The sequence below is a fragment of the Dama dama genome, chromosome 22 (genome assembly GCF_033118175.1).
Source record: "Dama dama isolate Ldn47 chromosome 22, ASM3311817v1, whole genome shotgun sequence".
Taxonomy (NCBI): Eukaryota; Metazoa; Chordata; class Mammalia; order Artiodactyla; family Cervidae; genus Dama; species Dama dama.
Window position 1 is genome coordinate 34,165,815 of NC_083702.1, and position 17,876 is coordinate 34,183,690.

The 17,876-nt window shown below is 41.3% G+C and overlaps 1 protein-coding gene across 1 annotated transcript in view; it reads right to left on the reverse strand.

Moving 5' to 3' along the window:
- The window catches only part of BCAT1 (branched chain amino acid transaminase 1), a 122,474-nt gene extending 105,073 nt beyond the window's left edge, over positions 1–17,401 (reverse strand). The window contains exon 1 of the mRNA XM_061125142.1: positions 17,038–17,401. Coding sequence (XP_060981125.1) covers positions 17,038–17,043 — 6 coding nt within the window. The 5' untranslated portion in view covers positions 17,044–17,401. The remainder of the gene's footprint in view (positions 1–17,037) is intronic.
- Positions 17,402–17,876: the final 475 nt, after the last annotated feature.

A 17,876-nucleotide genomic window follows, 5' to 3' on the forward strand; every position in this document is an offset into this window, starting at 1 on the left:
ACAGATCCTTAATGCTTCTGGAAAGAACAAAAAGAGGTTGCATATAAAAAGGATCTGAAATAAGAGTGCCCCTTGACTTCTCCTTTGTGCCACAGGAAACTAGAACATAATATTGTAATTCCCTTAAAATTTGGATGCAAAAGTCATTTCTAATTCAGAAGCTGTTCTCAACCAAATATCACTCTAGCCCAATAGTAGAACAAAAGCATTTTTAGGCATGCAAGGAATCAAAACATTATCTCTCATATACTGTTCAATTGGCCACTACTGAAGGATATGTTCCACACAAATGAGGAAGTAAACTAAGAAAGAGGAAGCCACAAGATTCAGAAATCTTGGGACCTTACACAGAGGATACAGGATGCCAAGTAGAAGTCTTCGAAAGAGTTTTACAACTGGCCTGTAGAGAAACCAACACAGACTGAAACAAGAACAAAAAGAGGGGCAGAAAAAAAGGAGTCCAGGAAAAAAAAAAGGACTGACAGATAAATGGATACATTTGATCTATGCAAAATTAGAGGCTATTGGAGAGTTGAGAATAATTCATAATAAATATATAGTAAAGTAAGCAAATGGAAGATACTAAGGCAATGATTAACTATAGGAAAGACAAAAAGTTGTGTAAGAAAAAAAAAAAAGTCACCATAATAAACTATTTGACCCACAGTGACTTTTTAAAATGGAATTCGATCTTCTGCTCAAATGATCCACTACACTTTGAATAAAATCCACACTCCTTCTCATGGCTTAAAGGAGTATTCATGATGTTTCCCCTTGCTCACTAACCTCCGGGAAATTTAGTAAGCTAACTCTGCTGCTCACCATGTATGGGACGCCACCTCCATGTCCCATGGTTTGCCATGGTACTCAGGACTTAGTGCAAAGTTTATCTCCTCTGTGAGGCTTTCCCTGAGTAGCCAGTACAACTCAGTACTGGCTTCCCCTCAGTTCTCTCACCATAACATCACTTCATTTTATTTTCTTCCTACTGCATCACTAATTGAAATATTTTATTTGTTAGCCTTTGAGAGGACATTAGAATAACCTTAGTTGCCCTCCTCCAGGGGGTCTTCCCAACCCAGGGATCGAACCCAAGTCTCCTGCATTGCAGGTGGTTCTTTACCATCTGAGCTACCAGGGAAACCATGGATAGAAGGGCTTTACATTTGTTATTTTATTCAATCTTCACAGCATCCTTGTGGGGTAGGTACTGTTATTTTCTTTATAGATAAGAAAATGGAGGCACAGTTAAATAACTTGTTGGAGATCACTTGAGAGCAAAGTTGAGAATCACACACCAGTAGTCTGGCCCCAGACTGTCTTCATAATCATCACGTTACTTGGCCTTTCCCTACAAGTGCCATGAACTGTGTCAACTGTCCCTACTCTTTCTCCTCAAAGCTTCAAGACCTCGAGAAGTGCCTAAAGCTTTCACGGAAAGGACTCTTCACATGTTCGTTCAAGAGATGCATTACAGGACTTCCCTGGTGGTCCAGTGGTTAAGAATCCACCTGCCACTGCAGGGTTCAATCCTCAGTCTGGGAAGATTCCACATGCTGTGCGGCAACAAAGCCCATCGGCCACAACTACAGAGGCCCACATGCCCTAGAGCCCATGCTCCGCAACAAGAGAAGGCACCATGATGAAAAGCCCACACACCATAACGAGAATAGCCCCTGCTCTCTGCAATCAGAGAAAGCCCGCTGGCAGCAATGAAGACCCAGTGCAACCAAAAATAAATCAATATTAAAAATATAAAAAAGAAAAACTTTATTGAAAAGAGAGAGAGAGAGAGAGAAATGCATTACAGTAATCTGAAGTCATCACCCTGAGGAAAATGAAAAGGAGGTGGATGTTTTTCCTCCTTTGCTATTAGTTGTATCACTGCCCACATCTCAGCTTTGTTTTCCTTTCAGCACCAATGGTTTCTGGTTCTTCTAGGTTTCGGACCTCTTGCTCAAGAGATTTCTTTCTTCCTGACAGGCTTTGGGTCATTTGGTGGCTCCATCACTTTATTATTATCTCTCCTTTCTCTCTAATCCTGTTAGTTCAGTTCAGTTGCTCAGTCATGTCCGACTCTGTGACCCTATGGACTGCAGCACGCCAGACTTCCCAACACATCACCAACTCCTGGAGCTTGCTCAAACTCATGTCCATCAAGTCAGTGATGCCATCCAACCATCTTATCCTCTGTCATCCCCTTCTCCTCCCACCTTCAATCTTTCCCAGCATCAGGGTCTTTTCCAGTGAGTCAGTTCTTCACATCAGGTGGCCAAAGTATTGCAGCTTCAGGTTCAGCATCAGTCCTTCCAATGAATATTCAGGACTGATTTCTTTTAGGATTAACTGGTTTGATTTGCTTGCTGTACAAGGGACTCTTAAGAGTCCTTTCCAACCCCACAGTTCAAAAGCATCAATTCTTCAGTGTTCAGCTTTCTTTATGATCCAACTCTCACATCCATACATGACTACTGGAAAAACCAAAGCTTTGACTAGATGGATCTTTGTTGGCAAAGTAATGTCTCTGCTTTTTAATATGCTGTCTAGGTTGGTCATAGGTTTTTTCCTAAGGAGCAAGTGTCTTTTAATTTCATGGCTTGCAGTCACTATCTGCAGAGATTTTGGAGCCCAAGAAAATAAAGTCTGTCACTGTTTCCATTGTTTTGTCTAATCCTGTTAAGACGGTATTAACTCATCTGCTACACAAGGACTGAGGACAAGGTGGCCTCATCCTCTGGTCTGAGCCCAGGGTGAAATGGGGGTGATGGTGACTGTGTCTTGGGCCAAGAGGATCCAGTGAGTTCCCTAAAGGGCATCCAGAAGACTCATTGGTGGAGTGGCAGGGGAAGAACAAGAAGCTAGAGGCCACTCTTCACTGGACCTTTAATCCAAGGAGAAATCCAGAGTGCACACAAGCAAAAAATGGTAATTTGGGCCCAAGCAACACTAAGACAGAACATTCCAGAGAGGGTTTACAGAGAGGCCAGACAGTTCAGGTGGCCAGGAAAGGGAGCACTATAAGAGTATAGCATCCGTTTCCACTTAAGGCCCAAATGGACCCTAAACAAAGTCCCAATAAAATCAACTCATCCCCGTCTTTTTTCACACCTCACACCACCACCACTCCCAATAATCCTAGCATCATCACCTCTCCTTGCATGTCGCTATAATCTCCTAACTCAGCCTCAGCTGCCTCACCAAAGCAGGCTTTCCTAATGGTGAATCTCCTCGTGTGAGCATCTTACTTTATAATCTGGAGAGTTTGATAATTTTCTAAACAATCAAAACCTGCCTCCTAAAAAAAAAAAAGAAAATCTGCCTCCTTGGGGCTTAACAGTTTCCCCCTCAACTTTTCTCTTTCCTCTTGCATTTTATTATTTATAATCAGAAAGAAGAAACCTTCAGACTGTTGCTTAGAAATCTCAACTAAATCTCAGTTAACCACTTCCAAGTTCTGTTTTCATATAGCTATAACCCACAAGTCCACTAAGCTTTCTTCTGCTATATCATAAGGATTTTCTCTGGTTTCCTTGAATGTCTTCCCCAATACTCTCAGAGCCCTCATCAGTAGTGCTTTTAAAATCCATATTTCCAACAGCAATCAGTTCAAGACAATCTAGGCTTTTCTTTCTGTGATCCTCAGATTTCTTCCATCCTCTGTCCAATGCCCAATTCAAAGCCACTTCCTTATTTTCAGGTATTTGTTACAGTCAGTACCAAAATTCATATTCATTTTCTGTTGTTGCTGTAACAAATTACTATAAATTTTGTGGCTTAGAAATAACAGAACTTTATTATCGTAGAATTCTGGAGGTCAGAGTTTCAAGTTAAGTGAAGTGAAATGAAGTGAAAGTTGCTCAGTTCTGTCCGACTCTTTGTGACCCCATGGACTATAGAGTCCATGGAATTCTCAAGGCCAGAATACTGGTGTGGGCAGCTTTTCCCTTTGCCAGAATTTAGATACTAGTCAAATTCTCCAGGGGATATTCCCAACCCAAATATCAAACCCAGGTCTCCTGTATTGCAGGCAGATTCTTTACTATTCGAGCCACCAGGGGAGACCAAGAATACTGGAGTGGGTAACTTAGCCCTTCTCCAGCGCATCTTCCTGACCCAGGAATCGAACCAGGGTCTCCTGCATTGCAGGCAGATTCTTAACCAGCTGAGCTACCAGAGAAGCCCCTCCAAGTTAAGGTATAGAATTTGTTTCCTTGCTTTTCCACCTTCTAGAAGCCGCCTATATTCCTTGGCTCAAGGCCCCTTTTCCATCTTCAGAGCAAGCAGTCTAGCATCTTCAAATCTCACTCTCTCTCTCCCTCCCTTGTCCCTCTTTCCCCCTAACCTCTGCTTCCATTGTTGCATCTCTTCCTGTGAGCCTCCTGCCTTCTTCTTGTAAAGACCTTTGCAATTAAATTGATCTGAGCCAGAAAATCAAAGATAAGCTCTCCATCTCAAAATCTATAACTTAGCCACAAAATTTCCTTTACCATAAAAGTTTCAGGGGATTAAGCCACGGGCATCACTCAGAGTTCATTATTCAGCCTACCACACTTACCAACCACCTATCCTGGCCAAGTATTGGACTACATGTGTTTGCACAGTGGCAAAAAACTGGATATGCTGTCCTGAAGAAATGTAGGATCTAGTAGGAGAGTACATAAGAGATCAATCTGCAAAGTGAACAGATAATCACACACATGCGTGGGTGTGTGCATGCTCAGTTGCTTCAGGCATGTCCAACTCTTTGAGATCCTAAGGACTTTAGCCAGTCAGGCTACTCTGTTCATGGGATTCTCCAGGTGAGAACACTGGAATGGGTTGCCATGCCCTCCTCCAGGGGATCTTTCCACACCTGAGTCTCCTGCATCTCCTGCATTGCAGGCAGATTCTTTACCCACTGAGCCACCTGAGAAGCCCAATCACACCCATAAATAACTGTAAATTGCAATTAGTGCTCTAAAGGACTTGGAATCACAAAGGATCATAAGATCAGCTGTGAGGCAGTGACATTCAGTCTGAGGCTGGCAGGGTGGTAAGGAGCTAGCTTGATGGGGAGCAGGGGGAAGGCCTCCAAGGCAAAAGGATCAGCCCTGAAGAAAAGTTTGGGGGGGGGGGGGTGAAGGAAGCTAGAAAGATGAAGTGAGGCTGCAGAGGTAAGAGTGATCAGAACTTCTGGTGCCTTCTAGAGCATGGGGGAGACTTCGGCTTTTAGTCAAAGCATAAGAGGAAGGGTTGAGGAGCTTTTTAAGCCAATGACAGATGTGATCACTCAGCTTTGTGGAGAACAGACTGGGGTGGGGGTGTGGATAAGCTAGAGGTGAACAGAAATAGAAACCTATTAGTATTTACCCACTTAATATCTATTTGTTATATACATATATACCCATATATATTATATACCCATATAATATAAACCCGTTGACTAGAAGAGAGTGGCTTGAACTGGGCACATGGCAGCTAAAATGGAGAGAACTGCAGAGATGTAAGATGTATATTGAACCAAAAACAATTGATGGGACTTGGTATAATTAAATGTCATTTAAAAGTCTGGGATATGACCATAGGTATGGGTGGATTATGAGGAATATTGTGTATTAATGGAGATGAGATGCAAGAAAAGGGAATGGACTATCCATGAACCTTGAAATAATATGAGAAAATAGGACTTAGGATGGAAGAGAGAATCAGGAGCAATTGCTAAAATTTTCAGCGGATAAGTTTGAGAGCATGTGATAGTTAAGAGGCAGAAAGAGATGGCACAAATTTCTGGACTGAGCAGTGGAGACAGGATTTTAGGAGAAGTCTGATGTGGGGACAGAATGGGCAGGGTGAAGGAGATCAACCCCTTCTAACTCAAGAGGGAAGAGAGTACAGAAAGTGAGCCCCCTCCGCAGGTGATGGAAATGACCTCACCTGAGGGCTGGAGGGGTGGAAGATTTAAGGAAGGAGTCAGGGGGTGGTGCTAATACTGAGTTGTAAAGGGTCCTGTGGACAAGTTTGGGTGGGAGGTTCCAGTGAGGGTTGAGACAAGAGAGAAAACCGAGAGCATCAGGGGATAGTGAAGAATGGAGATACTGTGAGCAAAGTGTGATGTGGTGAATTTAACTAGTCCCTGGGTTGCCAGTGTTGTGAGTTCTCATAGTTCATTCCTTGAGAATGTTGGGTACACGGGGCCCTGTATTTACCAGTGGCCTGGAAGAGAGGCCAGGCACACGTTTCCTCATGGTCTTTTACAGCAAAGGAATGGGTGATTGAATCTAGGTCCAGAAGTCTGGAGTTGGGTGGGAAGTCGACCACGTATGTGCCTAAAATGCTCCTACTTCCTTGTTCAGCTGGCCTTCTCTCCTGCTTCTGCTCAAACATCACCTCCACTGTAAATCCTCCTTTGACATCTCTTATCAAACTTTTTCAAATATAGAAATGTACACAGTTAAAAGGATCATGGAGATTTTCCTTTAATCTGTATATAGAGAGCTTACTCATTCTTCCCTCCACTAGTTTTTGTGTTTGTTTTTTTAAACCTCATTCTTTTTTACATCTGTTGGATATGTGGGTGACTGCCAATCTTTTGTTATTACAAAAAGTGCTGCAGTAAATTCTCTGATTTGGATGCCATTTCACACAGGTACAAGTAAATACAAGTCACTTCTAATTAAACATTAACAATGATGTTGAACTATTAAATCTATCTCAGTGTGTAGTTAAGTTCATGTGGTTGCAAAGGACCCTTCATTCCCAGCATCAAAATGTTGTCTTTTAACATCAAATTGTAGACCAATGGGCTACTGTGAATAAATGTTCTAAGAACATCAAGAGGAGGAAAGGTACTTGGTTGCCTGGTGGACTAGCAGACACAATGTTTTTTTGTTTTGTTTTCAGACACAATGTTAATGTAAGAAGCAAGCATGAAGTCATTAAAGTAGCATAAACATTATTGACATACGATATCCACATATTCATTAAATTACTTACACTACTAATTAGAGCAAATAGAATACAGACCCAAAAGAAAAGAAAAATAAGTTAATTTTCAGGAAACTTTTATTTATTTATTTATTTTTCAGGAAACTTTTAAATAGTGACTATAGTAACCAGCAAAATTGTTCACAGAAGATATGAGAAGTCTTGGTTCTTGAGGTATTTGCATGAAATAGAATTGAAAGCTCGAAAAATAAACTTAAAACAATCCTTATTTAGCAGAAGTAAATGCCTAAGATGACCTAAGAGGTTTTTTTCTTTCAAAATTCCAGTGTTCAATGAACACTGCCTCTAACTGCCTCTTTTGTTGGATTTGTTTGCCAGCGTATGCATTAATTAGTTTGCTTAAAAACTGCTTTGTTTGCAACAACAACAAAAAATCCCCATGTTAAACAGTACGAGAACTAGTTAACATTCCTAGATACATGACTTTGTTCTAAATTCTAAGTCAGTTCCTTGGGGTGTGGCAGGGACCCTTTCTCTTTACATACTGCCTAAATCTGAAGGCAGTAGTGCTTTAGTGAACCGGCATTATTGAGTTTGTTTCTTATGATTTTCATGGGTCCAGTCCATGTTGTTATGTAGCATCTTTTTGAATGAACTTTTCCAGAAATGTTTTCAATGTATGCTTACAATCTATGTTCAGTTTCACCACTGACACTCTAAAAACACCATTCAGTAGCTTTATGAAATGAATCTGGCAATAGTCATAAAAACACGAGTTTACTGTTGTCTGTGTTTTTATAACCCTCTATATTTTGGTAGTCAATTACAGTTCTGACATCAAATAAATTCTGATGTGGAAAAAATGTATCTACAGTTTGAAAACAAAGAAATGTAAAACAGAATCAATGAATCTGAATCTAGGAAGTCCAGAAAGAGGATGTTGATTTAGATCAACCAGTATCTGTAAAAGCACCACTGATGGTACAGGGTTCACGCAAGAGAGGAAAGGTGAGTGCAGAGATTGTAGGATATGATCAATATCTTATTTCCTGACTCCAAAAGGAGACTCTACTCTTAACCTTCCCATCTGTCATGTTCTTATTCCACTGTAAAACAAGTCACTGTTTTACACTCCACTGTAAAACAAGTCACATGAGAACATGGGGGTGAGCCACATGATGAGTGGCATCATGGAGGGGACAGATGGGAAGAAGGTATAAATGGGAAAGAAGGAATTTTTTTGAAAATTATTTATTTTAATTTTGGCTGCTGCTGATGCTAAGTCACTGCAGTCATGTCCGACTCTGCGACCCCATGGACTGCAGCCCACCAGGCTTCTCTGTCCCTGGGATTCTCCAGGCAAGAATACTGGGGTGGGTTCCCATTTCCTTCTCCAATGCATGAAAGTGAAAAGTGAAACTGAAGTCACTCAGTCGTGTCCGACTCTTTGTGATCCCATGGACTGTAGCCCACCAGGCTCTTCCTGGCAAGAGTACTGGAGTGGATTGCCATTTCCTTCTCCACTGGATCTTTATTTCTGTGCACGGCTTTCTCTAGTTGAGGTGAGTGGGGGCTACTCTCTAGTTGTGGTACACTTGCCTTTCATTGCAGTGGTATCTCTAGTTGTGGAGACACAACTAGATGTTCCCTTTGGGCAGGAAGTTATTAATGAAATGGGAAACCTAAGCACCCCAAACTATTAAACTCTACTAAGGAATTATGTATTAGCCCTGTTTAATCAAATGGCCATGTATACACTTCAAAATGAGATGAAGATCAAATAAATTAGGGTGCAGCTTCCATGAATTAAGTTCTGCTCTTGACCATTGTAGCAGATCAAAATATGACATCCCAAAATATGCCACTTTGGGATAAGGGTTATTTTAAGCTGAAGGCACAAGAGAGCCAACAGACGCAGCAGAAAGCCTCCCTGGAGGCTCCCTTTCACTGACTAAAAGTAGAAACTTCTGAGAAATGAGGAGTGCCCAAAGTCTCCTCTCCTGCCAAAGCTTTACAGCCACAAAGGAGCCAGAAAGTCAGTGCTGAGATGGACCTGAACAAACAAATCTTACCCCCATTAGTATCCCTTGTATATTTACCTCCCCACAGATTGCTGCCTTTGGAAATCTAAAACGTTTGCCTTTGCCTCATCAGTTCTCTACAAAGGTGTTTTTCTTTCTTAGGATGTTATATAAACCCACATTCTAACCACCCTGTGAGTTAGTCATCACTGAGTTTCTCCTGTGTGTATGCAAGCTGCAGAGATAATCAACGGTTCTCCTCTTCTTACACTGTCTTTTGTCAGCCTAATTTGCAAAACACCAAGAAATGAACCTAAAAGATAGAAGAAAATGTGTTTTCCTCTCCTACACTCTACACCTTGGGTCTTTATGAGATAAAAGAGAAAGAAGAAACTGATAACATGTACGGTTAAAAATCAAAGAAAATATTGGTTGTCTTTCTGTTTGGTCTAAAGACAGACATTTTCCTTTTTAAGAAAAATTGATTTATTTATTTGGCTGTGCCAGGTCTTAATTGTGGCATCCAAGATCTTTCATCTTCGTTGCAGCATGCGAGATCTTTTAGTTGTGACATCAAACACTTAGCTGCAGCATGTGGGATCTAGTTCCCTGACCAGGGATTGAACCTGGGACCCATGTATTGGGAGCTCAGAATCTTAGCCACTGGACCACCAAGGACGTCCCTAGAGGCAGATATGTTGGATATTCAAAGAGCAGTATGGAGCTCTTGCTTATATTTCTAGCTGATTACAGGAGCAAGAACCAATAGCTCTCCACTGCTGTAAAAACTAGGTTATTTCAGCATTTTCCACCAGTCTCCCATGCTATATGGACTACACTGTCCTGATTTTAACAACAAATAATTTAGATATAAAGTTTTGTGCCTATTTGTACTTTTTGTTGGGGGAGATTGTACATTCTTCTAAGGTTTATAAAGTGGTGTGAGACCCCAAAAGGATTAGAACACCAGTGAAGGAGACAGCACACTGGACTAGGAGTCAAAATAGTTCCTCATCATGTTGTGCTATTTATGGTCTTAAACAATTTAAGTAAGTTTTCTGATCTTCATTTTCCTTATCTGTAAAGTAGAGGAGTTAATAATATAATTGTCATGCTTTCCTCATATGAAGATTTTGAGGTTATAATTCAATGTTATGTAATTTATATAGCATTCAGAAATATAAAGCATCTCTATGTTTGTTAAGCAAAGAAGTCCTTCTCAAAACCTGGATGTGTCTCCTCTATAAACATCAAAACTAACCTTGCAAGTATACAGACCATTCACCAACCATGAAATTCCTCATAATGCATTATTATGCTTTCCCAAGCAGACCTTACAACTCCATTTTAACTCTATCTTTTATCTTCAAAGTTCAAAGAAACATTCATTGTCATTACAGATTCCTGCACTAATATCTAGCACTAAAATCCAAACAATACAACTCTGAATCTAAATCAGCTAAAATGAAATGAAAGGTACTAGGCAAAACTGCCCTTTACCATAGTGATGGAATGTTAACAACTGCTGAGTGATCACCGTGTGCAAATCCATACTTGGCCTTAAACCCAAATTCCATGAAGGTCTTTGTTGGTCACATAAGAGACATTCGTGGCATGTTTGGCCTAGAACATCCCAACAGGTGCCCCTTCTATCAAGATTTATAAGGAGTCAGAATTTGAACTTTCATATCCTAGAATTCTTAACCATTTCCAGTCAAAATAGCAAAAACATTTCTCAGACAAGGGATGCAATTGGTCACATATTCAGATCCACATAGAAAAATAGAAAAAACCAATGAATTAGTTTTTTCAGATGAAAAATAGAGCTGTTAATGTAACTAGCCAAATTTTACAAATATTTCACAATTTTTCAATCACAAAGAATCACATGTTTTCAGTACAACTCTTCCAGACCTTTGCTTATTGTAATGTAATTTCCTCTATTTTTTTTTAACTTGTCTTCCTTTTTCCTCTTTTCTTGACCTTTTCCCTATATTTCCAGGGTGTGATTATCTCTTTCTTTAACATTTTCTTTCTCCCATTAATCATTGAACATGAGAGAAATATTTTGCAAAGTGGTTTTTCCTACAAAAAGGGCATGGCCTATATATGACAATAGGAAAATATGTATATGCTATGCTATATTAATAAACTGATCTAATTTCTAAGTTATTTTAAGGATATAAGTACTCAATTTCTAGAGGTAATTCAGCCTGTAGACTTGAGAAGACAAATGAGAAGCACAGGTGCAGTTGACACATGAACCCTTGTGTGTGACAGAAAAGACTTTCTGCTTTGGCTTCATACTCACCGTTGATACTGTCAATCATAGACTAGATCTTGTGATAAGAATGTTTGCAATTGCAAAGTTAGATTTAAGAATCAGAGCATCCCCAATACTCCATTTTAAAACATTTAAAGCACATTGCACCTTAAGTTGATGTTATACAGTGTCCAATTTTAGTGGACTTAGTTGAATGGCCACTGACATGTATTACCCAATGGGCTGCAGAGGCTCAGGAAAGCCCATCAGTAGGAATTTTTACCATATGTCACTTTAAATATTTAGAGCATTTGGACAGCTGTTAAGGGGATAAAGTTACGACACAAAGACTGCCATATTTACAACTGTAAAATGAGCAGATTGGCCACAGTTTCCTCCTGTGCTCAGAAAGAATGATAGTATCGTATAGAAAGTAGAAGATGCCTGGGATAATGATGTCCATCTTGGAAGTTACCAAATTCTTATTCTAATATGCTAACAAAATCCCCTCGGGCATAATAAGGCTGACCATTCCACTAGGTTTGTCTAGAGTGGCATCTGTTAGAGGAATAACAGTTGCCAAGCCTAAAATAAGCTAGAGAAAGCCCTTCATTTTCATCTTCTTACCCCCACTGAGAATCAGACAACCTGAAATCCCCAGAGATATAACTAAACCAAACACGCGAGGTACCCACAGTTTAGAAATAATTCTTCATTTATGCACAGAAATAGCTTACTCATAACCCTAGACCTCCCAGTTTATACTATCCAGATGCGCCCTTCTTTAAAAAAATTTAAAACTTTAACTAAATGATCCAGGAGAACAGAAAAGGGAATTCTCTAGCCCCAGACCCACAATCAGCAGAGTCCAAAAAGAGGAAGAAAGACTCCAGCAACAACTCACTGAAAAGCCACAGACTCTGTTTATTATGGCCCTCCCAATGTCCATTTCCTCTCTGTAAAGACTTCTCCCCTTGCTATGCAGAGACTTGCTGTGTGTGCCTGGCCTTGGTTCAGTTCAGTTCAGTTCAGTCACTCAGTCATGTCCGACTCTTTGCGACCCCATGAACTGCAGCACGCCAGGCCTCCCTGTCCATCACCAACTCCCGGAGTTTACTCAAACTCATGCCCATCAGGTTGGTGATGCCATCCAGCCATCTCATCCTCTGTCGTCCCCTTCTCCTCCTGCCCCCAAACCCTCCCAGCATCAGGGTCTTTTCCAATGAATCAACTCTTCGCATGAGGTGACCAAAGTACTGGAGTTTCAGCTTCAGGATCAGTCCTTCCAATGAACACCCAGGACTGATCTCCTTTAGGATGGACTGGTTGGATCTCGTTGCATTCCAAGGGACTCTCAAGAGTCTTCAACACCATAGTTCAAAAGCATCAATTTTTCGGCGCTCAGCTTTCTTCACAGTCCAACTCTCACATCCATACATGACCACTGGAAAAACCATAGCCTTACAGACCCCAAATTTTATTTTATTTTTTTGAATGAGCATTCAAACATGCAATTTATTACAGAAATGCCTATTAAAGAAGTTAAAATAATAGCCCTAACAAAAGTGCCTTTCAAGCATATTTACTCCCATGAAAAAGCATTTCTCTGAGGGATAGTATCTCAGTGTGGTTTTTATTTTTTTTATTTTTTCATTTATTTTTATTAGTTGGAGGCTAATTACTTTACAATATTGTAGTGGTTTTTGCCATACATTGACATGAATCAGCCATGGATTTATCTGTGTTCCCCATCCCAATCCCCCCTCTTGCCTCCCTCTCCATCCCATCCCTCTGGGTCTTCCCAGTGCACCAGCCCCGAGCACTTGTCTCATGCATCCAACCTGGGCTGGTGATCTGTTTCACCCTTGATAGTATACTTGTTTCAATGCTGTTCTCTCAGAACATCCCACCCTTGCCTTCTCCCACAGAGTCCCAGAGTCTGTTCTGTACATCTGCGTCTCTTTTTCTGTTTTGCATATAGGGTTATCGTTACCATCTTTTTAAATTCCATATATATGTGTTAGTATACTGTATTGGTCTTTATCTTTCTGGCTTACTTCACTCTGTATAATGCGCTCCAGTTCCATCCATCTCATTAGAACTGATTCAAATGAATTCTTTTTAATGGCTGAGTAATATTCCATAGTGTGTATGTACCATAGCTTCCTTATCCATTCGTCTGCTGATGGGCATCTAGGTTGCTTCCATGTCCTGGCTATTATAAACAGTGCTGCGATGAACATTGGGGTGCACGTGTCTCTTTCAGATCTGGTTTCCTCGGTGTGTATGCCCAGGAGCGGGATTGCTGAGACCCCAAATTTTAATTCTCTGCTGACCTCCAAATAAACCCATCTGTGTCAGAGAAATATTTGCTGCAGTCTATTTGTTTTAGGTCAACCCTTCCCTGGTCTATTATCTCGACATCGGAAATAATGCACTTAAGGGGAGCAGAATAGACCACCCCCAAAATATGCCTCTTTAGCATAAGGGCAATTTTGAGCTGATCATTTTTGAAAAGCTGTAGACACAAAAGAAAATCTGAAAACAGAGTATAAGTTGCATTTATAAGGGAAATCTCCATTTGGTAGGGTGTCTCCCTCTCTGTATCAGGAAAGGAAGGATAATAAAATCTCTAGAAACTCTTAACAAGGAGAAGGTACTGACTTAAACGTGCAATTTATTCCTGTTTTCTGTGCGTTGTTTGATAACCTCCCATAACTAGTTTGCCCCAACCCTCAATACCTTTCTTTAGTCTTTAGCTGAAGATGATATTTAAAGTGGTAGCTTGGATCATTTCAAGGAGTTACTCAAGTTTTCCTGGATATCTTCGATGTACACAGGAGGTATACATGTTATTAAACTTGCTCCCCCTGACTCCTCCCCCATTAATCTGTGTTTTATTATGGGGATGTTTCAGCCAAGAGGGCTTCTCTGGTGGCTCTGTGGTAAAGAATCCGCCTGCCAAAGCAGGAGATACTGGTTCAATCCCTGGGCTGGGAAGATCTAGAGGAGGAAATGACAACCCACCTCAGTATTCTTGCCTGGGAAATCTCAGGGATGGAGGAGCCTGGTGGGCTACAGTCCATGGGGTCACAAAAAAGTCGGACACAACTCAGTGACTAAACAACAGTTCAGCCAAGAATTGAGAAGTATAGAGGGGGAATTATTTTTCCTCCTCTATAGAGCTTAAAGTCCTGACCTGAACTAAGAGGTAACATCTGAAATTATGAAAATAATTGGGAAATACACAATTACTAAAAGAAACCATAACTTGATTTTAATTCTTTGCATAAATCTCTGTAATAATCAACTATTTTCAACTTTCTTTCACAAGATTTTAAGCCCATTTCAAATATTTAGACCTTCTTAAATTCAATGACCCAACAAGCAAGAGAAATTCTTGCATTACAAATGGAAGTTTTCTTTTTTTTTTTTTCCATTTATTTTCATTAGTTGGAGGCTAATACTTTACAATATTGTAGTGGTTTTTGTCATACATTGACATGAATCAGCCATGGATTTACATGTATTCCCCATCCCGATCCCCCCTCCCACCTCCCTCTCCACCCGACCCCTGACAAATGGAAGTTTTCTTAACTCACCTTCTTTTCTCTCTATAGTTCTAAAATCAGATGCAATTATTTATTACAGAGACTCACTAAATGAAATACTGGCCAAAATGAAACTCTCATCCTTTGTTCTTGCTTTTTCTTTTTTTCTCACCACCTCAGGTTCTACCAAGGCCCTTTTGTTAGGCTGCTTAACTAGCTGCACTTCTCTGAGCCTGGCCTGAGGGGCCACATCCTGTGTCTGGAATGTGGATCCCCACCCACTCTCTGCCAGGCCTCTTGTTTGGCCCCCTGCACACACACAAACAGCCCTCTTCCTTCACTTAACCATGCACCCCTGACAAAGACTTCTTGTCTCTGCCCTTTTAGATACACATCATCTCCACTTTCATTCAGTAAATTATAATAGGTACTTCCCACTTTTATACACATCTTATTCAATGTATATGCAATTTTTCTCACTCAGTTGCTTGTTCTGTATGTGTCCATCTTAAAATAACAGCTCCCAGGCAAGACTATGTCTGGAAAATTATCTGAGGACAGAACTTATCAAGGGCTTCCCAGGTGGCTCAGTGGTAAAGAATTCGCCTGCCAAACAGGAGATACGGGTTCCATCCCTGGGTTGGGATGATCCCCTGGAGAAGGAAATGGCAACCCACTCCAGTGTTCTTGACTGGCAAATCCCATGGACTGAGGAGTCTGGTGGGCTACAGTCCATGGGGTGGCAAGGAGTTGGACATGACTTGGTGATTAAGCAGTGGCAGCAGCACAGCAGATCTTATCATGGTGCCGTGTGCAAATCACATTTTTTAAAAGGATGATTATGATAGAAACACTGAGGGAAAAGGTGAGTAGAAAGGTTTTTGAAATAATAAAAACATCTTAAAGGAACCTTACATACGCCTTAGACCATGCCTAGGACACATAATCATTTCTTTCTTAATCATAGTAAAATATAAGAAAACAGAGATGAGACTACTTGAAGAGATCCTCCAGTTTCCTGTGTAAAGGGCCGGGGGTTTTATACTCATGCTAAAGCACCCATGAACTTACAAAAATGCATAATCCACTAAGTCCCACCTGGGACAGGGGAAAGCTGAAAAGTAAGACTGTTTATCCTCATAATTTCTCCTTTTACTCACTAATTCGATACTCAGAGTATATTTTTCATCTGAAATTGACAGACATGAGCAAGTCAGAAACAGAAATCTCTAGAGACTTTTTTCGACACAGCACATTTGCATGATCCCTTTTAATACAGAACTACATTTTCCACTCATTTCCTGCTAATCAGAGTGGAGATTTTTGTTTGGTGAAAAGACACCATTGATACATCCTTTCTTGTAAGCACAGTTGTAGACCGGAGTGGGTTGTGGATAAGCCCAGTCAGCAACTGTACTTAATGCTCTCCTAGGAAACTCTGAACTGTGGCCTTTTTTCTCCTCAAAGTTCAGACTGTATATAGGACTTGCCTACTTCCAGGATATTGGATAGCAATAGTACTTGCCCATGCTTTGCTTTTCTTTAAAAAAAAAAAAAAAGCTACTCTTCAGTTTTAAAAATAATTGCAGTTTTCCAACGTGGGAAAACAGAACTCGTAAAAGGGTTCATTTCTACACCTTCCTAAGTAATAACCAACTAGGCGCTTTATCCTTGATTAGCATAAGAATAAAAGTCACTAGGGTGCTCTTGAATAAAAAAAAAAAATGCCCTTAGGCTTATTTGATGATTTGTAACTCCTAGAAGCTTGAATTTCCACAAGGAACAGAATAAGAGGAGACTTCTGTTTTTAATAGAGATGGAACAGCTTCCTTCCATCTCCCACCGTCACTTAGTTCTGAACCTTTGTAATTTACAGCCAGCAAAAAACCGCCATGGACCACCAGTGACACCCCCAGAGCTCTTCAAAATCCCCCACCTCCTGTGCATCTCAGAAATTGAGAAGAGCTTCCTCTCCCTTTCCGGACTTCAAAACAGGCAGGGGAAGGAGCTGCGTGCTGCCTTTTATCTCGGTTCACAAATAAGCTGTGAAAAACCTTGAGGCGGCACATCCTGTGAAGGGTTGAGCCGAAACCTGAAGAGAAAAATGAAGGGAAGGTCCGGTCCGAGCATCATTGATAAGGAAGATGCTGCAAGCGTTTGCATGGCAACAACCCAGGCGGTTCTTCCTCCATCCCCTGTCTGCCAACTCTGAGGAATCGCGGGCTCAATTCACACACACGTTGTTGTACACGCACAGTCAGAAATCATAAGCGGTTACCTTCATCGTGGGGCCAGAACTCGAACACAGCAGCTGGAGGTGAGCCGAGGCAGAGGCGCTGCGTCCCGGGCGCTCCGGGCAGCGCGGGTCTGGGGAAGCTGCCGGGGTGGCGGCGGGCACACGTGGCGGCCGCGTCGCAGACTGGCCCGGGCAGCGGAGTCTGCTGGCTCTCCTGCAGATTGCATCAGCAGGAAGAGTCTTGAGGCTGTGTTTCCCCCACACTGCCCCCAGAGGGTAGCGTTTCTTCCAACACAAATTCCTCCCCGGCGCCCAGTTCAGACCCTTATCCAGCGCTCAGCTCACCCCTGGGGTTAGAGGAAGATGCTAGCGTTTCAAACACGTTACCCTTGGATTAGTGCCTGGGCGTGTGTGTATCTTTGATGTGAAAATGTAGCATGTCAAGGAGGAAGAAACAAAACAAAACAAAACAGATCACAGACCTTGATTGCCGTTCCCTCCTGAGCCGCCTGCCCACCTGACTTCCGACTCTCCCCAGAGCAACTTTCCCGCATGCCCTTGCTCAAAATTACACAGTGGATCCCCGACATCTAAAACAGAAAAATGTAAATGTTGTTTTTTGCATAGTAGGGAGCACATGCATGGTTTTTGAGAGTTTGCCCAATCTCGATTTCTCCCACCCCCTTCCTCTAGTCCCACAGTCCCTGCTCAAACTTTTTTATTTTTGGTCAATTTCTTTTGTATCTGGGAAAATCATTTTAATTGATTGAACATGTAAAATTCTTTCTGATTTGAACATTGCCTGCTAGACCAGTTCATCCTCTCTGGGTCCTCTCTTGTCTTCTATAGGAAAGCTCCAGCCATTGCTACTTCTCCAGGTC